Raw genomic sequence first — 25,581 nt, 5'->3', positions numbered from 1 at the left:
GATATCGTCTCGGGGGAGGTGGGGGGATGGGAGACACTCGATCCCCAATAATTTGGAGAAGAAACTATTATATAACCCAGACCCCTTGACTATTTGGACATCAACCCGTCTCCCCCCTCGATAAAAATGCTGGAGCTACTCCTCTGGGCTCCTGATAAACAGTTTGTAGTGTTTATACAAAATGGAGATTCTATTTTTAATTCTTGATATTTTTAATCCTTAATCTAGTTCTTAGGTTCAGATGAGTCTCAATATTGAGTTCAGATCATAACCCGAAGAACTGATTGTATAGAATTTGATCTGCATGGATTCTTTTTTAATTGAGTATACTATAATTTAAGCTTGTAATATGTATTTTATATTACAATTTGTCACTTTGTTGCCGATTGGTTTATTTCCGATGTAAAAAGAAATAGCCAATAAATATAAAGTTTGAATTTTCAAAGACATTTGATCCTCTGTTTCATTACCACGAATTGTTTGGCTTTATTTTAGCTTGTTTTTGGTTATAATATTGCTCTTAATTTTTCCTTGAAAACATTCTCAAATTAATTTAGACCAAAAAAATGTTAAAAAGCGGTGGCAAAATGAGTTAACGCCAGTTTGTTCAACATGACGATTAATTTAAAGTTCATCTACGTGTTTAATTCAGACATTTGCGACCACTGACCCCGGACTATGAGGCGTCCCAGGGAAAGTGAAAAATTAATGTGCGACCAGAAAGATTTGGTCAGTTATTTCAGTTCAATCTCACTTAACTCTGTATAAACCGCTTTTCTTTTATCTCTTTTTTTATAGGCCTTTTATGGTTTATGGTCTGACGACCAGCTCAAGAAGCGTATCTTATCATGGCTAACCGCAGGCTAGAACGTCGTCTATATTGGATTGGCGCAAAGACATCACGGTACGTCATAAAATAAATCTTCCTAATAGAAAAATTTTAGGTTGTTGGTTCAGTGTTCTTGTAACTGTTCCATATAATGCAACTTTGGGTAAGATGGAATATTTTTATTCTATGAATTTCTTATATATATTTTTAAATTCTAGCTAATTGACTTCTTCCTATCTCAGAAAGGGTTTAGGCTAGGAAAATGAAACTTTCAGGGATGGGTCTAAAGGCTAAAGTATGTCCCGGGAAGGTATTTTAAAGTACACACTCCTTCTCCCTCTAGAGGGCCCTGAAACTTGCCTACATGACAGGTCCTATGAATACCTATTACCATACCTATTGAAATTTTGACAAAACAACATTTTACCTTAATTTTCAGTTACTAGTAGCTTTTTCTCTGCCTTTAGTTCTGAAAATACAATTCCTGTTATTTGAATAGAATTTTGAGCCATATCAATGTTTTTTTTCAAAATTTAAGAAATGTATTTGCAGATCTTGAAAACCTTATAAAATGGAATTGAGCGAAGTTACGAAGCTGAAAACAATTTTGTTGTACTTCAATTAAGCAGAAGATCTATTTTGCAAGGTTTCACTTTTATAACACATATTTTTAAAGGTCATCAAAGGTCAGGGACCTCTAGAGGGAGAAGGAGTGGAGGTAGTTGCTTTAAAGTACCTTCTCAGGACATACTTTAGTTTGTAGATTCATCCCTGAAAGTTTCATTTTCCTATCCTAAACCCTTTCCGAGATAGCAAGAAGTCAATTATCTAGAATTTTACCAAAAATCAGAAATCAATATGCTATTCGGTCCTCCATTCAATGCTCTTTCTAAATTTAATAGTTGTATCGAAGCCCACCTCATGAGGCGAGACATACCCCTAGGCTGTATACAAAACCTGGCTGCCCTTATCTCTTGTGCTTATTTCTTGTCAATAGTTAGTTCATTTTAGGCCTACCAAGTAAATCCAATTTGAAAAAAAAAACAAAATCATCAATATTTTATATATTAAATAAAATTTTTTTCAACTGAAAGTAAGGAGCAACAGCAAAAATTAAAGCGAACAGTAATTTTTACGTATATGAGGGGGTTGCCCCCTCCTTAATACATCGCTCTTTACGCTAAATTTTTTTGAACTTTATAAAGTTCATTGTTCAACAAAATAGCTATTTCAAAATTTTGATTAGATACGTTTATGGAAATGGTGGGCGTGGGAGGGGGGTATGTTGCCCTCCAATCATTTTCGGCTATTAAAATTTTATACGACTACCTTTTCTATATATAGCCTACCTTATGTACCCACAAGGCATAACTTACAACCCTTGCCACCTTATATACCCCAGGGCATAACTTAAAACCCTTGCCCTGAGGGCTAGGGGGGTCATCCTCAAAGACGTAATCTCTGGACCTTTCAATTACATTGAACAAAATGGCTATTTCAAAATTTTGATTAGATGTGTTTGGGGAAATGGTGGGCGTGGGAGGGGGGCATGTTGCCCTCCAGTCACTTTCGACTATTAAAAAGGGCAGTGGCCTTTTCAATTTCCAATCGAAAGTTCTGTTTCGAAATTTCTACAACAACAAATGGCAATCTCTCAGGGCCCTCAGGGCCTAACTTGCAACCCTTGCCCTGTGGGCTGTGGGAGGGTTGCCATTCTCAAAGACCTAATATGCGGACCTTTAAATTAAGTTGAATAAAATGGACATCTCAAAGTTTTGATCGATTGTTTTTGGAGAAATGGTGGCCGTGGGAGGGGGGTTAGTTGAGGAGAGGTGTACGTGGAGGAGGTATTCAATCACTTTCGACTATTAAAAGAACACTGGCTGTTTCAATTTCCAATTGAATGAGCCGTTTTCACAATTTCTACGACAACAAATAACCATCTCAAAATTCTATCAGATGCATTTCGGCAAAATACGAAGTGTGGGGGGGGGGTATCCACTCTCTCCGTCACTTTGAATCTTAAAAAGCCACTAGAACTTTTGATCACTAATCCAATGAACCTCCTCCAAAATTTATACGATCACCCCTTTTATATGTACCTTGTATTTCCCCAGGGCATATCTAACAACCCTTACTCTGGGGTCCGGAGGTCGTAACCCTCAAAGACATAACTTTTGAACTTTTCAATTACTTTGAACAAGATTGATGCTTCGAAATTTTGATTGGATGTGTTTGGAGAAATGGTGGGCGTGGGAGCGGGGTTAGTTACCTTCCAATCACTTTTAACTATAAAAAGTGTACTAGCTCTTTCAATTTCCAATCGAGTGAGCTTGTTTCGAAGCTTCTGAGACAACAAATGGCCATTTCAAAATTTCTATCAGATACATTTCGGGAAAATACGAGGGGTAGGGGGTATCCATCCTCCAATCACTCTGAATCTTAAAAATGGCCTTAGAACTTCTGATTACCAATCCAATGAGCCCCCTTCGAAATTTGTACGACCACCCTTTCTATATATACCTTATGCCACCAGAACATGTTTTATAACCCTTGCCCTGAGGGCTGAGGGGGATGTCATCCTCAAAGACATAATGTCCAGACCTTTCAAGTACGTTAATCAAAATGCCTATTTCAAAATTTTGATTGGATGTGTCTATAAACAATCAAGAGAGATAAAACTCTAAAAAAGAAAACTTCAAACGAGACGACGGCCAGTAGAATTAAAAGACTAAAACAACGCGGATATTTCGCCTGTATAAAACAAGGCGTCTTCAGCACAAGATAGAAAATTAAAAGAAAACTAATCTAAAAACAAATAAAAACCACCACCAAATATAATAAATACAATTGTCGCTACTTATCCACGTAGGGAAAAGCAGCTATGCGAGTTACTTCAATGAGAATCAAAGAGCAACTGAGGAAAATTTATGAAAATTGAAACTTAGTTAATTATTCTGTTGCGAAATAATCCTTTTGTAAGCTAACATTGAAGCAACTCTTTTTGGTCTAGTGGGTAATCTTGTCCCCTGGTGATTGTGTAAAATTTTAATTCCCCCATCGACTATTGGTTCATTTTTTAAAAGAATATCATAAATTGGGTCAATATTTAAATTCCCTGTGTCTCTATTTATTGAAATATTAGCAAATATATGTTTTAATTTCTATAGCCTCCCTCGCCCACTGAGAAAAACCTCTATCATTAGAAATAGCTGTAGAAATACCCACTAGACCAAAAAGAGTTGCTTCAATGTTAGCTTACAAAAGGAATATTTCGCAACAGAATAATTAACTAAGTTTCAATTTTCATAAATTTTCCTCAGTTGCTCTTTGATTCTCATTGAAGTAACTCGCATAGCTGCTTTTCCCTGCGTGGATAAGTAGCGACAATTGTATTTATTATATTTGGTGGTGGTTTTTATTTGTTTTTAGATTAGTTTTCTTTTAATTTTCTATCTTATGCTGAAGACGCCTTGTTTTATACAGGCGAAATATCCGCGTTGTTTTAGTCTTTTAATTCTACTGGATGTGTCTGGGGAAATGGTGAGCGTGGGAGGGGGTTAGATGCCCTCCAATCGCTTTTGACTATTAAAAAGGGCTCTAGCCCTAGAAGGATACAATTTCCAATCAAATGAGCTGTTTTCTAAGTTTCTAAGACAACAAATGGTCATCTAAAATGTTTTATCAGATGCATTTTGGGAAAATAAGAGGTGTGTGTCTGGGGGGGGGGCTATCCATCGTGCGATCACTCAAAAGGCACTAAAATTTCTGATTAGCAATCCAATAAGCCATATCCGAATTATTACGATCACCCTTTCTATATATACCTTATACACCACCAGGGCATGAGTTATAACCCTTGCCCGGAGGGCTATGGGGGGGGGGGTCATCCTCAAATATAAATTTTGCGAAGCTTTTAACTACGTTGAACAAAATGGATATCTCAAAATTTGTATTGGATGTGTTTGGGGAAGTGGTGGGCGTGGGAGGGGGGTTAGTTGTCCTTCGATCACTTTCAATTATAAAAAGTGCACTAGCCCCTTCAATTTCTAACCGAATGAGCCCTTTGGGAAGTTTCAACGACAACTCCTTCAATACGAAGTGTCCTGGTCTAAACAAATAAATAAATAATACATTGTGCCTACTTATGCACACTCTTTACTTAGGCAGCGCTATTGCGCTGCCTATGATTTCATTAGGATTAACTGTACTTCACTTCTTGAATGTGTTCCGAATAATTAACAAGTACCAGACTTTTTTTTTTACTGCAAATGATAACATGTTCCTAAAAGACAGTCCCTCAATACGCTTTTTTGCTTGAAATCAGCTTTAGTTTGTATTTCCAGACACCCAATCCATATTGTTTGGTGTAATATCCACTTCAAATACAAGGTAATGTTATATTACTTGGCCCCAAGGCCTAAAACTTTATTCAAATCCCATTGTTATCTTTGAAAAATGTAACATGTGCAAGCTAAGACTGCTTTATTTTGCATCAAAACATAACACTTATTATTTATATCTATTGTATTGATACTAAGAACAATTTTGTTCTACGTCTATCACTCATTGATTGCCCAACAAACATTTGACTAATATTGCGAAACTACATGATTACATTATATTGTAATTTATATTACGCAACCATTTGCATAAGACAAATTTTCCTGCCCCAATATGCCCTACCTCGAGCAGATAATTGAAAAAGAACTACCTACTTTTCAGCCGAAAATTTGGTGGTAGGGCAGTGTTGGAAGGGCTGCGAGTCCCCTTTGTGCCCTAGCTCATATTATCTCTGCTTAGACTTCTTGTAGGACTCTTCTTCAAACAAGCCGCAACATGCCTACTGTTCTGGCAAAACCTTGCGGGAAGAGGAATAATCGGGGGAGCCAGAGGTATGCCTAGTGCTTCCAGCGTTGACTTACCTGACTTTCAGTCCAATCGCGCTATACGCACAGCTGCAAAATTGTTTTTTTACTTTCCATAAAGTTCGGTAAAGATATTATAACTCCTTTTGGTAGATTTGCAAGTGACAGTGTTCTCACCCCCCTCCCTTCCAGTTATAAGTTGTAGCAGTTGTAGCATGAGACGGTTTTGTCTACCTTAGGGTGTAAGTTTTATATGAACTGGAAATTCCTGAAGATCCAACAATTTCGTAAAAGAACAAAAAATTGAAATTATTGACTTCCCAATAAATCTTTCCATAATTATGTCCTAGAAATCCAGAAGGGATACAGAATTTCCTATCTCGGGCCCGTAAGCGATCTTACGTTCGTTCGGGCCCTAAAGCAAATTACACATTCTAGCTGAGTCTGACTTCCCAAAAGTTTACTTTTGGAGCTTTCTTTTGTTTAGTATGCCAGAAAAATAATTTCTTTTTTTCTAGAAAATCAATAGAAATCTAGGAAAATTTAAAAGACCCTTTTTTGTCCATTTTACGATCCTCATATTGGAGTAAAGCCCGAAATGCCCGTGTATTAATGATACTGACTTACAGACCGTCAATGCCGAAAAAATTCTAACTACGAAAACAGCAGTGCTGCTTGACGATACAACGGTGGAACAACTTTTTTTTTTTTTTTTTTTTTTTTGAATGTTTTACTAATTTCAAATTTTTAGATAATTTCACTAGCTACTGTCAGTGTTGCAGTAGCAGCACCAGCCTTTCCAAACGATGACCAATTCGAAAGTTTCTCCGAAGTTTATGATGATAATATAGCAATGCCTTCATCAGTTCACAGAAGATTTCAAGCGCCTGTACAAAGAGTGCCAGCAGAATTTGGACATACAATTGAATCTGCAAACTATAGGAATATGTTGAGAAACCCCAATTATGCTATGCAACAGCGATTACCTCTCAGAAACCAAAATAAAATGTATCAATCAACCTATTTTCCATCCGAAGACTACTTTTATAATCCTTTCCAGAACCAGCAATTTTACTTTCGGGGTCAACAATATTACCCTCGGGTAAACCCGTATGAAGAATTTGATTATCAATTTGATTACCCTCAAGTAGTCTTTTTCTCAATACGGCAGCCATATAATAGAAATCCGTATTTATCTGATGCCCCCAGACCCTATCCTCTAGCCACTTTTAACCCCACTGTGCCTCAAGAAGAGACGAATCGAGAGCAGGACGCTGTAACTCCCGTTTATATTGAGACACCATTTGGTAATTCAGGAGATCTATCCAATAACAAAGCAGAAACAGAAATATCAGAGAAACCTGTGGATGGTGTGGCAGAACAGCGAGGTGAAGTTGACGAAATAATATTACAAAAGGAAAGTGCAGTTCAGGTAAGTTAAATCTAGATTATTCTCAAACTTTTTGGCCTTTTTTACGAAAATTGCACGAAGAGTGAGCTTAAGTAATTTAGGGCGCTTACCTGAGGACTGTTAACGTTTTTTATTTGCATGGGGGATTACTTTGCCTAACATCAAGCGCAAGGTGCACGGATGTTAAGTTGTTAGGTATTTTAGAAAAAAAATGATGATACCACAGAATTCAGGCCCGAAGACCCCCCTTGATTCCTGTTTCAGCTATTGTCGGAGATTACTCGCACTGATAAACAGAGCTTTGGTTCACGAACTAATATACATATTTGTATTATTTAATAGAATATTTACGCTGAAGCTTATTTTTCTACGCTGAAGCTGAGAATACGCTCCGAATTGCATCATCTACAAGTTTCAGATAATATTTTTTTAAAGTGTGAGATTTTTTCCAAAAAATTCAGAAATGTTGCATCATTCAGAAGAATAATCTTAATTGTTTACAGATTATCTTAATCAATATTTTTCTATTCATTCGAAAATGCAATCAATTTTTTTAGCATCTACAGTTTTCTTATAGCAGTTCTTGAAGCTGTTCGTCAAAAGTAAAAAAAAAATCAAAAACAATATATACAATTACAATTTGAATTCAGAATTTTGGCAAAATGCCAAGGTAGCAAATGACATCAAGTACTGAAGGGGTGAGAAAAATTTTCTCACTTCGTGCCACGAAGGGGAGGGGGCATCACTGAATGCCTACACTTTTTCCTCAAATGATTCTTCTTTCTCAAGAGTGTTCTACATTCCTCCAATCCCAGAAAAGAGCATTGCCCTCTGGTGCACAAATAGCCTCATTATAAAGTGCAATGAGCTTCAATAGTTTACAGCTAATTTATTTCTTGTTGATTTGGTCAGAAAATTAAACGATTAATTGCTTTTTATTGTAAAGCTTCATAAACCGCAAGACAAAAGAGTGTTTAGTATATTGGCATCCTATTAGTTATAATGTTCTGAATCGTTTTTGCAATTTCTTAATGATCCTAAGAATTTTTGTTGATAAAAATAAGTTCAATTTAAGATAAATTATAATAAATATAATTTATAATCAATTGAGCTACGTAAGCCTTTATGCAGGCTTTTTAATTTTAGTTTATTACACTATTTCTTGATTACATTTCAAGATAATTCGTTTGCTTCCTATAAAATTCCCATCTTCCAAATATAGCAAACGATTAAATTTGAAAAAAGTGACCGAATTGAAATGAACCGGAGTAAGGCTTATGTTTTAGACTGAAATCTTCGCAATTTTGTAAAAATACACACTTCCTATTTTCGTCTTTTTTTAATTACAAACCTGAGGATCGCTGCCATCTGGCCCAACATTAAAAACGTCATTTTAAAATTGCAATGGCCTTCAAAGCTTTATAGCAAGTTTTTGGTGTCAAACTGGCAAGAAAAGTAAAACTATCGTTTTCAGTTGTAAAGCTTCATAAACCATCGAAGTAGAAAATATACTTATAGAAACTTTACGCTCAGTAGGGATCTAGGAGGGGGGGGGGGGGGCTTCTTGAGTCCTGTTTACAGTAGCCTTATTGAATCTGAGTCCCATACTTTGTCTTTTGAAAATACAAGTTCAAAAAATTTCACTATTTCAAAACAAAATATTCAACTAGAAAATGTTCAACTAGATTGGGAACTAACAAGATTCATTTGCAATTAAATATCTAACTATGGTTCCCTTTTGTGGTCGTCTTCAGTCACTTTTTATCATTTTACTGCGAAGATAGTTCTTTTAATAATTGAAACTTTAGTTGGCATTATTTGAGGCTGTTTTTCCCTCTAGTTTCTCACAGCTTTTGATATTAAACGGTTATTTTTTGTTGGTTTCTTTTACAATTGAACTGCAAACCTCTACTACTCCTTTCTGGTGATGTCTGGGTTTACATTGATAAATATCTTTTATTGCTATGTGTGTACTGGTAAGCGTGTAGCTGAATCTTCCAGAGATAAGGGTTCACATGGGAGGAGATAGAAGAAGAGACTCTTTAGTATAAATTACTTATTTATTCTACAAAGTCTATATATATGGCTTGAAAACAAACACAAGAGAAGAACTCTACAGAAGTACTGCACGAGAGGAACTAGCTCAAACACTTCGGAAATCCGTATCTAAAATGATTTCTAAGGTTCTTAGAAATATGTTCTACTATATTAAAATTATCCGAGTTCTTCTTTCTGGTATTATAAACCTAGTTTTTCTGATTCCCACTTCCAAAGGACAAAGCATCATAAATTCCACAAACCCGTTTCCCACTAGGGTTATAGAACCCAATATACATTACAAGATGACATTGTCTGATATTGCATCAAAATTAAGTGGCATGTTTCCTGTTTCAAGAATTATATTCAAAAATTTACAGATTTCGTCGCCATTTTTTCAAAATTATTTTTACCAAAAATAATTTTCCAAATTCAACAAAATTTTCTATTTAAGGCATTTAATACCGACATAAAATCAGTTACGGGTAGGAACTTAAAGAAAAAAAAATGTCCCCACATAATGTCATGTCATCGGTCACTTCACGGGTTTTACAGGATTGATCCAAATTGTATATTTCTTCAGATATTTCCTTATAGTTCTTTTATGGTTCCAAATGGAAGTTCGTGTTCACTCATCACTTTCATAAAAATCTTAATAGAATAATCAAAATGTAATGTCACTTTCTTAGTCACGCTTCCAATCTAGTTCGCAGAGTTCGCAATCCCTGCTCCTAAGTAATAAATACAATGTTCTTCCTTAAAAAAAAGTTCATAAGCATCGAAGAGAACAAAAAGTTCAAAAAATGTATATGTGAACAAAACCATTCTTATACAAAATAAAAAAAATTTCAAATATTTCGATGATCAAAGTCAAGTTATTTTCCTCACTAATTTCCCATTTAAATTCTTTTATTTTTCTAAATTTTATTTGAAGAACTTTAAAACAATCTTAAAATCAACCTTTCGCAATTTCCCTTAAAATAAAATAAAAAAAGGAGATTTCAACCGACAACAAACTGACGAAAATTTAAAAGTAAATTGCTTCATCGTTATTTTGCTTCTTTTTTTGAATACGGTAAGTCTTAAAATAAAACCATAATAATTACTTTAAATCCTGGACACATTTTGATTTTGGTTGTTTCAAGCCAGAAAATTTGGTTTCGGACTATGTTTGGGCTGATGCTTCATCATCGGGGTTTTACCAAAAAGAGTCAATATGCTTAGGTCTAATTTAAATACAAATTGTCTCGTCGGAAATCATAAGACCCATCCAAACTTGGTCATCCTTTTGGATATACTATTATTTAGGACTAATAAGGAATCGAAATAGTTTATAAACAAGGGGTTCAAACAGGAGAGCCAATTTTCATGTACACCCTGGGAAGAGAGGCAGAAGTGAAGGAGTGGAGACTTGGGCTGAGAGAAGACTAATAGAATCTTAGAGAGGTGCTGGACTGCACAATATTGAACGAGATGTGCAAATTGCAGTGCACTTTTAACAGACAGCAGAAGATGCTTAGATGAGACTTAAAGCAATAGCTCGCTTTTATATAAACCTAGAAAACGGATTGCTCATTTCCATGTACACCCTAGGAAGAGAGGCAAAAGTGGAGGAGCGGAGACTTGGGCTGCGAGAAGACTAACAGAGTCTAAGAGATGTGCTGGGCTGCGCAATACTAAACGAGATGTGCAAATGGTCGTGCACTTTTAACAGACACAATAAAATGCTTAAAAGAGACTTAAAGCAATAGCTCGCTTTTATATAAACCTAAAAAACGGGAGGTTCGTTTTCATTCACACCCCAGGAAGAGGGGCAGAAGTGAAGGAGTGGAGACTTGGGCCGAGAGAAGACTAACAGAATCTAAGAGAGGTGCTGGCCAGTACAATATTGAACGAAATATACAAATTGCAGTGCACTTTTAACAGACAGCAGAAGATACTTAGATGAGACTTAAAGCAATAGCTCGCTTTTATATAAACCTAGAAAACGGATGGCTCATTTTCATGTACACCCTAGGAAGAGAGGCAAAAGTGGAGGAGCGGAGACTTGGGCTGCGAGAAGACTAACAGAGTCTAAGAGATGTGCTGGGCTGCACAATACTAAACGAGATGTGCAAATGGTCGTGCACTTTTAACAGACACCATAAAATGCTTAGAAGAGACTTAAAGCAATAGCTCGCTTTTATATAAATCTAAAAAACGGAAGGTTCGTTTTCATTTACACCCCGGGAAGAGGGGCAGAAGTGAAGGAGTGGAGACTTGGGCTGAGAGAAGACTAAAAAAATATAAGAGAGGTGCTGGGCTGCACTATTGAACGAGATGTGAAAATTGTCGTGCACTTTTAACAGACAGTATAAAATGCTTAGATGAGACTTAACGGAACAGCTTGCCTCTATATAAACCTAAAGAATAGATGGCTTATTTTCATGTACACCCCGGGAAGAGAGGCAGAAGCAAAGGATTGGAGACTTGAGCTGAGAGAAGACCAACAGAATCTAAGAGAGGTGCTGGGCTGCCCAATATTGAACTAAATGTGCAAATTGTCGTGCGCTTTTAACAGACAGCATAAGATACTTAGATGAGACTTAAAGCAATAGCTCGTTTTTATATAAACCTAAAAACGGATGGCTCATTTTCATGTGAACTCCGGAAAGAGAGGCAGAAGTGAAGGAGTGGAGATTTCGGTTGAGAGAAGACTAACAGAATCTAAGAGAGGTGCTGGGCTGCACAATATTGAACGGGATTTTGAAATTGTTGTGCACTTTTAACAGACAGCATAATATGCTTAGAAGAGACTTAAAGCAATAGCTCGCTTTTATATAAACCTAAAAAACGGATGGCTCGTTTTCATGTACACCCCGGGAAGGGAGGCAGAAGTGAAGGAGTGAAGACTTGGGCTGAGAGACGACTAAAAGAATCTAAGAGAGGTGCTGGGCTGCACAATATTGAACAAAATGTGAAAATTGTCGTGCACTTTTAACAGACAGCATAAGATGCTTAGATGAGACTTCAAGCAATAACTTACTTTTATATAAACCTAAGAAACGGATGGCTCATTTTCATGTGAACTCCAGGAAGAGAGGCAGAAGTGAAGGGGTGGAGGCTTGGGCTGAGAGAAGACTAACAGAATCTAACAGAGGTGCTGGGCTGCACTATTGAACGAGATGTGCAAATTGTCTTGCACTTTAACAGAAAGCATAAAATGCTTAGCAGAGACTTAAATCAATAGCTCACTTTTATGTAAACCTAAGAAACGGTGTCCGACTGACTCACTATGCAGAGAACGCCACCTTGGAAAGTTCCCCCCTCCCATTCCACGTGTAAAATTTAGCTGCCAAAGGGAATTAAGACAAATAAAAAAAATTGAATAAGGGCTTATTTGAACTTGACTCCATGCTATTTAAATTTATAGCCACAGCTTCCACAGTAACCACTATGATAACTCCAATCCCCCCCCCCAAAAAAAAAGTTAAACGAAATAAAAATATAGAAAAAATACTATTCGATATTCTACTTCATATATTCTGCATGTATTTTTGGGTGTCGTACATGTCTGACACATGCATACATGTATTGGAGGACGTCGTAAGGAAGGATTTAAGGGAAATGGGAACAACTTTTGAGGGTGTAAAGAGGGATGTTTTGAATAGGTCGGGATAGAGGAAGAGTGTGCATATCTGTGCTGTCCTCACGTGGTTTGGTGATTCAGTGAGTTGTTAGCAGCAGCAGTAGTAGTAGTATTTTTGTATATAGGTAGAATTTCCCGAAATTCTTTCTTTTCTTTGTTCTTTTTGATTTTTTGTACTTTTGCATTGGCTGCTCAATCTTATAGGTGGAGGAAATTTTAAGAGGTTTTTTGGGGGAGGAATGGCCCTTAAAACAGAGGTATTTTGGGGGGAATCAGCATTAGGCAGTCAAAGGGAAAGTAAGACAGATAAAAAGAATGAAGGAAATAATGGATTTTGGAATATTCTATCTATATTTTAAAATACAGGTAAGAAAACTCGGGGAAAATAATGATAATTTTCCGGGGGGCGGGGAACCCTAAAGAACATAGGCAGAATCAGAGGAGTGGAAGCGAGGACATGGACTGACAGAGTTATAAACAGTGTTAAAAATTTCTGTAAACTTGTAGCAGACAGTGGGCAATCCTTAGCAGTTCAAAGGCATTCGATGTGTGGGTAACTAAGCTCCACTCAGTGATTTCTTAGATCGTCGCAATGATTTCTTAACTTTTCAGATCATTGATGACTTCAGGGTATTTTTCCAAAGTGAAGCACTGGTGTTAATTTATGGAAACCTAGGGGAGGGGCAAAATGCATTTTTTTTTTCATCTAAAGCGGCTGAATTTGTCATTAAAAAAAAACAGTTAAAGTACAAAAAGGTATTTTTAACGAGCCCCCCTCCTCTAAAAAGGTATTTTTCTAAGGCTAGGGGGTAGGAGCAGAAACTCTAGGGGAATCCCCCCATGCCCTTCTATGAATACCATCTCATTCGAGTCGAGCTTTATCACTTTCAAAAAAAGGGCTGAATTACATTTCCTAGGTATATCGTTGATTTAAGGAGGGTTGAGCAGAGTCGGATCGATTTGAAGAGGGGTTGGTTCAAATAGGGTTATGTTAAACGGGGGATGAGTCGTATGAAGGTTGGGCTAAATTAGGGTTGATTTGCTCTGAGTTTGAGTTGGATGGGGATTGAGTTAAGGTGGGGGTTGAGTTGTACTGGGGTTAAGGGTTGAGTTGAATTGGATTGACTTAAAGGGGGGTTGAATTGAATTATGCAAGAGTTGATTTAAATGGGTTTGAGTTAAATGGCGATTGAAATCAATTAGGATCGAGTTGAATGAGGGTTGAGTTGTACGGGTTTTTAGTTAAATGGGGTTGAGTTGCACGGGGATTGAGCTGAATGAGGGTCAAGATACACGAGAGTTGAGTTCGACGAGATTGAAATGAATGGGAGTTGAGTTAAACGGGAATTGTGTTAAAGGAGGTTTGGTCACACAGAGATTGAGGTGCATGTGGTTTGGGTTAAACGGTGATTGGGTTGTACGAGGGTCCAGTTAAGTGGGTTCAGTTAAACGAGGGCTAAATTGCGCGAGAACCATAAAGGCCTATTCACAATGAGACTTTACTAAGGTAGGCTATTTGTCGGTCATTGGAAATATTCAAGGATTACGCTAATGTTACATTTCAGAAAACCGGTTTCGTAGCCACAAAAATAAGTGATGGATGATACAATGCATTGGACTTCGACAGAATGTATTGGACTTGTATAATTTGGGCTATATATTTGCACATTAGGGGTGGTGGTGGGGTTTAGGTTAGATTACGTTAGGTTGGGTTAAGTTTCCATAATTTTGTTTCTAAATTATTATTTTATCATCATGTTTTTTCATTAGGATTAACAACTTCTCTTTTTAGGTGTGTTTCCAATAACCGAAAAGTACATTTACTAATATTGAGATTTTGCTTGCGCTTATTTGAGCCAATCAGAAATTCTCATGTATTTTTTCAGCCAATCAGAAATTTTTTTATGAAAAATCTGATGGGCTGAAATTAGCGCTAGGTAACTCACTATTAACAGAATTTCATTGTGAATGGGTCTTCATTAGATCAGTTTTATCTTAAAAGCAATCTGACCCTGGTAAATCCCAGCAGTTGACGGTAAATGACCCCATAAGCATTCTCTTCTTCTCTACCAGTTTTTCGACGGAACCATTTTAGACTTAACTGGTTTCAGGAATTACTCTGTTTGGCGAAATCATTACACTCCAGCTTGTCATCCATTCAAAGTTGTATAATCCGAAAATTGCCCTAGTTTTAATCAGTATTGTTATCGGTAAACAAGAAACTATGCACCCAGGGCCGTATTTAGGATTTTATTCGGGGTGGGGGGGGGGTACAAAAAAGACTAGTGACTATCAAGGTTTATGTGTGAAAAATTGTTTTATATGTATTTAGTTACTTTTACGGATTGGAAAAAATTTGAGGGAGGTTCAAACCACGTAACCCCTCGCTCGGGATGCGGTCATTTTTGCAGGGTATTTTTTGATTGTACGGAGTAGCTTGAAAGTGATTCGATAAACAATGGTTATTTTTTTTTTTTTTTACTGTATAACCCACTACATTTACTAAAAAAAAAAATGCTATTCTTCTAAAAGCTGCAACTTGTCTCCGTTAGAATTATGGAAAAATTATGATCGTGCCTTAATTAAATCATGTTAAAACTATTTCATAAAATCAAAAAAGTTCACTTTATCCATAAGCTAATCACTTTCCAAATTGGAACAAATAATAGTATTTGAAGGAGTAGCAAAAAATCTGTTTCTTCCCGCAAAAATTATTCGGTTTTATAGTTAAAATAAACCCAGAGAGGACCATTGTATTATGGCGTATAAGCAGATGACGTCATTCAAAGATTGAAGTGAGCTTTAAGGATGTGTAAAAGTTTTTATGACACTTGGTATAAACCAAGTGACATATAGCGATCGCAAATTCTGTCGGTCTGTTTGTCTTTCCCGGTTTTGCTACTTTATACGTTTCCAGGTAAGCGAGGACGATGAAATTTGGCAGGCGTATCAGGGACCGGACCAGATTAAATTAGAAATAGTTATTTTCGCGATTTGACCATCTGGGGGGGGGGGGGGGGTTGGGGGTCGGTTAATTCGGAAAAATAGAAAAAATGAAGTATTTTTAACTTGCGAACGGGTGATGGAATCTTAATGAAATTTGGTGTTTGGAAGGATATCGTTATCAAAGCTCTTATTTTCAATCTCGACCAGATCTGGCAACATTTGGGGAGTTGGGGGGAACCTAAAATCTTGGAAAACACTTAGACTGGAGGGATCGGGATGAAACTTGGCGGGAAAAATAAGCAGAAGTCCTAGATACATGATTGATATAACCGGAACGGATCTGCTCTGTTTGGGGGAGTTGAGGGGGGGGGGGTGTTAATTCTGAAAATTAGAAAAAATTAGGTATTTTTAACTTGCGAAGGAGTGATCGGATCTTAATGAAATTTGAAGTTTGGAAGAATATCGTGTCTCAGAGCTTTTATTTTAAATCCCGACAGGATCCGGTGAAATTGGGGGGAATTGAGGGGAGGAGCCTAAAATCTCGGAAAACGCTTAGAGTTGAAGGATCGGGATGAAACTTGGTGGAAAAAATAAGCACAATTCCTAGATACGTGATTGACATAACCAGAACGAATCCTCTCTCTTTCGGGGAGTTGGAGGGGGGTTAACTCTGAAAAATTAGAAAAATGAGTTATTTTTAACTTACGAAGGAGTGATCGGACCTTAATGAAATTCGATTTTTGGAAGAATATCGTGTATGAGAGCTTTTATTTTAAATCCCGACTGGATCCGGTGAAAGAGAAGCTGGGAGGCGGAACCTAAAATCTTGGAAGAAAACGCTTAGAGTGGAGGGATCGGGATGACACTTGGTGCTAAAAATAATCATAAGTCCTAGATACGTAATTGAAATAACCGGAACGGATGCTCTCTCTTTGGGGGAGTTGTGGGAGGAGGGTTAATTCTGAAAAATAAAAAAATGAGGTATTTTAACTTACGAAGGAGTGATCGGATCTTAATGAAATTTGATGTTTAGAAGGATATCGTGTCTCAGAGCTTTTATTTTAAATCCCGACCGGATCTGGTGAAGGAGAAGTTGGGGGGGCCTAAAATCTTGGAAAACGCTTAGAGTGGAGGGATCGGGATGAAACTTGGTGGGAAAAATAAGCACAAGTCCTAGATACGGGATTGACATAACCGGAATGAATCTACTCTCTTTGGGTGAGTTGGAGGGAGGGTCAATTCTAAAAAATTAGAAAAATGAGGTATTTTGACTTACGAAAGATTGATCGTATCTTAATCAAGGTTCCTATTTAGAAGGACCTCGGAACTCAGATCCCTTATTTTAAATCCCGACCAGATTCAGTGTCATTAGGGGAGGGGGGATCGGAAATCTTGGAAAACGCTTAAAGCGGAGAGATCAGAATGAAACTTGGTGGAAAGAATAAGCACACGTCCAATATAGGTGACTGAAATAACCGGACCGGATTCGCTCTCTTTGGTGGAGTTGGGAAGGGGAGTAATTTGGAAAAATTTGAAAAAATTAGGTATTTGTAACTTGCGAACGGGTGATCAGATCTTAATGAAATTTGATATCTAGAAGGATTTTGTGCTTTAGAAATCTCGACCAGATCTGTTGACATTGAAGGGAGTTGGAGGGGGAAACCGTAATTCTTGGAAAACGTAAATATCGAGGTATCTTACAAACGGGTGATCGGATCTTAATGAAACTTGATATATAGAAGAATCTTATGTCTCAGATGCTCCATTTTCAATCGGAATCGGATCCAGGGACACAGAGGGTTGGAAGGGAGAAACAGAAATCATGGAAACCAGAAATCTTGGAAAACCCTCAGAGCGGAGAGATCGGGATGAAACTTAAATGTGAAGAATAAGCACAAGTTATAGATACGAGATTGACATAATTGGTACGGATCCGTTCTCTTTGAGGGAGCTGGGGGTTGTTAATTTGGAAAAATCAGAAAAATTGTATTTATAACTCAGGAACGGGTGACAGGATCTTAATTGAATTTGATATTTAAAAGTAAGTCATGTCTCAGAGCTCTTATTTGAAATCTCGACCAGATATTTTGACATTGAACGGAGTTCGAGAAGGAAACTGGAAATCTTGGGAAAAGCTCATAAATGTCGTAGATACGTAATTAACGTAACCGGACTGGATCCGCTCTCTTTGGTGGAGCTAGGTGGTGGGGTTCAGTGCTTTGGCGAGTTTGGTGCTTCTGGATGTGCTAGGACGATGAAAATTGGTAGGCGTGTCAGGGAGCTACATGAATTGACTTGATAAAGTTGTCTTTCCCGATTCGACCATCTGGGGGGCTGAAGGGAGAGGAAAAATTTAGGTATTTTTAACTTACGAGTGGGTGACCGGATCTTAATGAATTTTATATTTAGAAGGACCTTGTGACTCAAAGCTCTTATTTTAAATCCCGACCGGCATCAAGCCTCTGATTTTCCTTTTAAAGCAATCTAATGATTCTTAGAATTTTGCTAGAGCTCATACCATATGAGCTCTTGGCTCTTCCGACCACGTCACAAGTGCCATATGAGCTCTTAGCTCTTGTTTTTCTTCCTCTGGGATCAGCATGAATATGAACTCGAGCTCTTAAGGGATGTTGACCCACCATATGCTTACAAAAAAGCAACGTCAAATTTTTATAGATGGATTGTAAAACAAGAAAGGATAAACATATTTTGGGCCATACAATACGGCTTCCCCATTCTAAGCGCTTCTAAAACCAGTTCGCTGTTTGATCCATCTAATGTTTCATGTACTTCTGCCTCCCCAATTGACAGTAACAGTTTTTGTGGACAATGTGTGTACATAATTCTGAATCTGAGGAAGATTTTGCAAAGTTTTCGAATGAAAAAACAACCAATTATTGTCAAGTGGTTCCAAAGGAGGAAAATTATGTCCTTCACTCACTGAATTGGGCTCTACTCTGCTAAGCATGAGTGAAATACACATGAAATCCTGATGTTAAGAAGGATTCCTTCAAACCTTCCAAATGAAAAAAGTGAAATCATTCTAAAGAGGAAAAAATACAGTTAAAAGAAAATGCAAATCAAACAGATAAATAATTTCGAGAGAAATATTTCAAAGGTAGCCTAATGTCTAAACATCAAAACTCAATATAATTTGAACGTATCACCAGAATCATCAAGTATACCACGTTCATGCTCAGGGAATTCCTATAAAGTTTTCTGAAATTGCGAAAATATTGTTAAATTAAAATAAGATTTTGGTTTTAGAGCGAAAGACAAAAAAAAACTTTATGGTTTTGCTAACAGCCTTTTGAGAGAGAGAGAGAGAGAGAGAGAGAGAGAGAGAGAGAGAGAGAGAGAGAGAGAGAGAGAGAGAGCTGAAAAAGACATCCCGTAAAAAAGAAACAATGTAATTTCGGAGGAATAATGCTATTTCGGTAACCTCTCTAGATTACACACATTTTTGCTCTGTTTTATTCATCTGAGTAACACTACTATATCTCTGGTGTTACGAATTTATTTTAGTTGTTTTTCCTCTGTCCTGAGCTAACATGAAGAAGTAATTTTCTCCTAAATTCTTTTTCTGTGTGTATTCACTAAAAAGTAGTACCTATCCCATTTACGGTTGTCATGCATGGAAGATCCATCCTTAAAATTATTTGTAAGAAAGTAATTAAAGTCTTAAGTTTTTGCTTCTTTTTACACCTGAACGCTTAGGTTAATGTATGATGCTGTCATTAGGAAGTAAGAAACCATGTTTGATAGGCCATTGGCCTCATACTGACGCATCAAGTTATTGGCAAAGGAAATTATGTTTTCGAATCTGTATTATGAAATCATTGACCTATATGGTACGAATATGTCACGAAATTTCTATATTTGACCCAATTTTTAACTTTTTTAACCCCTAAGATTCGATAATGTACCTGTTACTTTCTTATCAATTAGCTTTTTTTCTCGAATTTCGTATTAACAGCCCCAAAACCAGAATTTCATTATAAGCAATGCTTATTTGGATTCTTCTGAAATGTTACAGAACAGAGTATACCAAGGGACTTAATCAGGGTTGCCCCCCTTTGGAAAAATATCACTAGTTCTTAATGATTTTGGGGTGATTTGTTGGTTTTCTCAATAATCTAGTGATTTATGTGCTGATTTAGGCTTTTTTTTGTTTACGCAATATAAAAATCACTAGAAATATTGATAAATCACAAGGAGTGGCAACCCTGGACTGAATTGACTTGCATACAAAACATATTAAGCACTGCTAGATTGGGTGCCAGACAAGACCCCCTCCCTATCCAAACTCATGGGCAGTGATAAAATTACTTTATAACAGTAGCGTAATGCATTTGTTGTCACTTGCCTTTGTGGTTTGTTTATAGGTTTAATCGGTTTGGGATTTCATTAAGTAAAAGTAGCTCACATGCTCCGTAAATTATATTAATAGAATGCGACAAGACAATAAGTGGTCAGTAAGTGTAAACGATTCCGGTTTTAAGGAATTTAAAGAGTTATTATTCCTCAAAGTAGGGCACGTGTAGTACATAGCTCAATGTGGATTGGACGGGTTTCTCTTTTAAAATCACACTTTCTTCTTGAAGGGTCATAGGTGTTTATTCAACTCATTATAACTATTGTCCAAAACTACACGAGCGGGTTTCTAATATAATTTGATGCGCTGGATACCCTTTGAATGGGGGCAAGACAACTTACAAAACATTTGCATAAAGAACTAAAAACAACTTTGGGCAAGATTTGCCCGAAAAGTAAAATATATTTTCAATAATTTGATTTTGAAAACAAGTTTAACATTAGACATGTACGTAAATTTTTAAAGTTTTAGGATTAGTTGTATAATTTCCCCCAAGGAGGCACCCACTTTCAGACATCACCTACACCAGTTAGTACGTGCCAAGCGCGGCGGATATGTTCCAAGCGTAGTGGGATTATGCCAAACGTGACTGAATCGTACTTCTCAACTTAAAAGTATTTCAAAAATTCCCCCCCCCCAGGAAATGTCTCCTGCGTAGAACTCCACGAAAAATTTCCCCCCCAGAAATCCTCCCTACGGAAAATGTCTTCTGGGAAATTTACCCCCACCTCCAAGAAAAAAAATTCCCCGTCAAATCTCCCCTTGAAAATAACGATTGTAAACGCAGATATAAAGGTAATTGAAAATTTTGGTCAGGACTATTAACTTACCCATCGAGTTTTGCTGGATATATAGAGACATCCATAAACAAAATTATATCCAGAGAATGCGACTAATGTGAACGAAAGCAATTGTCAATTATTTGTGATCGGGGGTCTCTAATTTCAGTCAGCACGAAGTGATCAAAAGGTTAAGGGGGACTTGATGGGACAATCCCTAAAACCTTTGAAAGAGTGCTCTCAACAACTTCTTCAAATTTCTTGGTGATCGGATGAACATTTAATAATCCATATAAGAGGCACAGACAGACATACATTCGATATATATATATATATATATATATATATATATATATATATATATATATATATATATATATATATATATATATATATATATATATATATATATATATATATATATATATATAATTTATGGACTGTTTTGACTCCAACTTGAAAAAAATATCAGGTCTATGATCCCTCACCACCCTATCTTAAGCCCCATACATTTAGCATAAAGGGGGAGGGGAATTCCATCCTAAGAAATGAAATTTTTACATTATGTCTACGCCTCCCCCTCTATCCCCTAGAAATAATGTGGGGGTCTTTTCCCCACTCAAAAGAAAACAAAACTGACATCTTTAAAGATCAAACATGTGAGAAGACTGAATCACAGGATTGTGTTGTCTGTTTTCTGAACAAACAACAACAAAAAATCAATTGAGATTCACTTAATTTACTGTACCTTCCTTTGTAGATCCTACTACTGTAGATTGGCTTTTCTAGAAGAGTGGCCTGCTCTACTATAATTGTAGCGTGTCTTGATTCCCATTGTCAACTCCTTCAATTCCTTAGGTCAGGAGAGTAATTCTTAATTCGAACTTTGGGAAAAATCTATCCTAATTCAATGGATTCAACAAAGCAAAAGACATTCCTTAAGTTCTAACATGTCTTATACCCCTAGAGCTCTCCCTCCACTCCCGCTTACTATCATCTAGGTACTACACTCCTTTTTACACTCCCTGACTTTATATATTTTTGAGTGATTTATTAAATCTATAATGACACTATAGTTATTTTAATTTTTCCCAGTCAAGTTTTATTACATGTTGAAAAATTCAGAGGTTTTATTACTTGTGAAGAATTTGGAAAGTGGAATGACCATATTCTTGTGTAACGGTAACGATTTATTGGTTAACAATTATGATTTAACGAAGAGGAAAAGCAAAGCAGCTCAATGGTTACAAGTCAATCAGGTTACAAAACTTGTATTTGAATGAATCTGTTTCAGCGGGTGGGGGGGGGGTCAAGTTAGGAAATGGGAAAAATTATCTTTTCAGATGTGCTTTTCTGCAATATAGCTTCATAAAATTTGGCGAGGTTCATTATATATCTTCAATTAATTGTATGATCTTCTAAAAGAAAATTATGCAGTGTTATCTGTATAGACAAAAACAAATGTATCCCTGTTTGTCCTGTATATATTACTACACTGTTCATACAATCCCCAAGAAACTTTAAGAAGTTGCTGAGTACAGTCTCGGGAAGGTTTTAGGTCTTAAAGGTTTTTGCCTTCCGCAAGGCCCTCTGAATTTTTCGAATACTTTTCGTACTGACTAAAATTAGAGACCTTGAACAAGAACACACGGAATAGATGACATTGGGGTGGTAAAGCTAAATTACTAGTCCTAACCTAATTTTCAGATACTTTTAAATTCCAAAATATTATTGTTATAAACATTTAGGGGGATTTTATAGGAAGAATTTCCTCCAGAGGGGTTTTCTGTGGGTAGAGAATTTTTCACGTATTTTTAAAATTAAAAACACAATCGTTATTAATATGAAGGGGGGAGGCTCTGTGGGGAAGAATTTTCCGGCAGGAATTTTCCTTGAACTTATTTTCTTTTCAGATTGCAGCAACGCACGATGGGTGAGCTAGTAGGCTATAAAATTCTAATGATTAAGTGAAATTTGAAGACACTTCTAGCTTAAAAAGCTGTAGCAGCCACATCACTTGTCGTCATATAAACAAACCAGGACTCAAGACTGTAGAAATAAAAAAATAAAAACGGACTTCCAAATTTTCCGATTGGACTAATTACAAATCAATAATTAGCAGACACAAACATGAATAGAATTGAAACGAATCAAAATAAAAATGTACCATTCCAACCCTGACCTTTGTTATAAGGAACGCAAGACTGGACTAAAAAGTTGAATTGAAACCATCATTGCGTATTCACACAGTCATAGCTTGGACCCTAGCCAGTATGGTAGCTGAATGTTTGCTTCTAAAGGAATTAACTCATTTTATGCTTTCAAAGAACCTTATGAACGTTTAATTTTTCAGCTGTGTACTCATTCAAAATATTATACACACTATGAAATCAACGAATATAAATTTTTTAAGTTTATAAATTGCAACTTATTATCTATTACTGCTTACTAAAGTTTTCTTTTAATTAATAAACTAATTTCGATTCGTTTATTATTAATTAGTATGTATGCATAAAGAATTCAACCGCAGTACGGATCACCGTATATTTCAGTATTTTCTCAAACTAGTCTTGTTTTTTTTGTTCTTTCGGCTTGAAAAATAGCTCAAATTCTTCCAGCATTTTTATTTCTTAAAGACAATCGTTAATTTATTCGGCGATAATTGAACTGTTGTCCGCTGTAACATTTCTAAAAGTCTACAATTACAAATTGTTTCAACTTTATTTTAGTTTGGAGATGAGGAGCTTGAACTCCGCATAGCAGCAGATGATGAAACTAAGGCAACGATAGAAAGCAGCGCCGAAATGGCCATGGAAGATGAATTTGAAGGAAGTGGCAAACGATCCATGGATTTAGCTGAATCTGCAATCATAGAGGCTGCCTCTGAAGAAGAAGAAGATGATGATGATGACTTAAGTGTTAGGAACCCATTCCCTGAAGCTTTTTTGGAAAATTCTAAAGATAATGAGGAGTTAAAAAATGTTATAGGATGAATGTGAAAATTTAACTAAATTGTGTTCTATTTATTGTTATTTATTATAGAAAACTTGAAAAACATTCTTTCCGCCCTGCGTAAGAAAAGCTGACATTGGAATTAAAAATTGAAGATGGTAGTTATCATAACGTAGTCGTAGAATACAGAAACTTGACCTTTTGATCAAACTTCGATTTGATTAATACATCAGATTCATCGAAGAAGCACAGTTGCGATTTCTGGCCACATTTTAAACTTTTGGGGCACAGGCAGGGGCATCGATTCACGAAAATATTGTGGTTAACTTATTTTTCAAAATTTAGGGGGCAGGCAATTTTGTTGTAACTTCGATTTTTTTTTCAATGAAAATATGCAAAAAAGGACTTTTAAAGTATTTGGGTGCGAGTCTTGGGGACACAGGGATAAAGTGATACTGGGATAATGCTGCTGGCGTGCCTAGACGCAGGCATACAGCCAAGCTAAAAATTTACATGCTTCAAATAATTTAAGACAAATTTGACTCAAAAGGAATACTTTTTGTGAAAATCAATCAAAATGAAACTTTTGCACGTCAGACTTTTGAATTCCAGAAAATATCTGCTATTGAAAATCATTCTGACCTGTTGACAAATAATCTATTATTCGCACATTAGCCAAACTCAAACCTTCTTTCATTAAAAGAGGGGAAGTACTCTCTTGTTTTTGGTTGTTAAACCCGCCAATAAGAGTGGGGGGTATTTGCACCTATTAGATTCCTTCCCCTCATCTACATGTTTAAAAATATCGTTTTGGGGAGTGTTTTTCTTTAAAAAATGTTTTGTATTCTCACTGAGGAAGTGAAAAAACGAATTTGCCCTCCCCTCTTTACATTTTCATAAATTGGTACCACTGAAGTATACCAGCCTTAAACATCAACGAATCCTTCAAAATAATATTTTATTGGCTGAGTCCAGGCTAGCATTTTCTATGGGTCAGGTTTATTTATTGTTGCTTTTCTTCTCATTTTACAGTGTTCTATAGATTCTCGTAACGCAAAGATTATTCACTATCATTGGGATATATTGTAGAAAAGTTTTTGCCCTCCAGGTGGATTGAATAGTTTTCCAATCATCTTCAGGAGTGCATCACCAGCTTTAATTATATCCAATAGAGGTATTTTCAAGCTATTATCTCTCCTAATTCCCTCTCTCTAGGACTTGAAAGACTGTACAGAAGATAGGTTCTAGGCCCGTCCTTATTTTAAAAGGTAAAGGTAAAGAATACGGCATTAGACCTTACAGTCCCTACCGGCGGTGCCGATCTCAATTTTTTGACCCTTCAACCAGGAAGTGCAATGGGAGGTTGGGGTCAACCATCCCGTGCTTTTGCACATCCTTCCTGTTTACCTTCCCCAGATTTCTCCAGGTACCCATTTAGAGCTGGGTCGACTCTGGTTGAGCTTATAAAGTCACGCCGCTGACCCCTGTCCCAAACTGAATAGTTGGGCACACTAAGATTCGAACCCTCGCCCTCTCAGAAAAAGGATCCTGAATCCAGCGCACCAATCTACTCGGCCAGGACGTCCTTACTTTACCTTTGATAAAATAAAATTTATACCTAATGTTGCTTTGAGTATGTTTTTCTTTGACTCTATGGGCGTTTGAAAGGTCCAAAAGCTAAAGAACACATGAGGTACTCAATGACTTTAAAGGGCTTATGTGCACACAAGTGAAAAAGTTTGCCATTTTGTATTCT

The 25,581-nt window shown here is 36.6% G+C and overlaps 1 protein-coding gene across 1 annotated transcript; it reads left to right on the top strand.

The window, feature by feature from the left end:
* Nucleotides 1–911: 911 nt before the first annotated feature.
* Nucleotides 912–23,930, top strand: LOC136038424 (uncharacterized). The gene is made up of 3 exons (XM_065721500.1): nt 912–992; nt 6,449–7,129; nt 23,603–23,930. The coding sequence occupies exons 1-3, from the start codon at nt 981–983 to the stop codon at nt 23,864–23,866; spliced, it is 957 nt and encodes a 318-aa protein (XP_065577572.1). The 5' UTR covers nt 912–980; the 3' UTR covers nt 23,867–23,930.
* Nucleotides 23,931–25,581: the final 1,651 nt, after the last annotated feature.

The sequence above is a fragment of the Artemia franciscana genome, chromosome 2 (genome assembly GCF_032884065.1).
Source record: "Artemia franciscana chromosome 2, ASM3288406v1, whole genome shotgun sequence".
In the NCBI taxonomy this organism is placed as follows: Eukaryota; Metazoa; Arthropoda; class Branchiopoda; order Anostraca; family Artemiidae; genus Artemia; species Artemia franciscana.
This window is presented reverse-complemented; position numbering and strand designations above follow the sequence as displayed.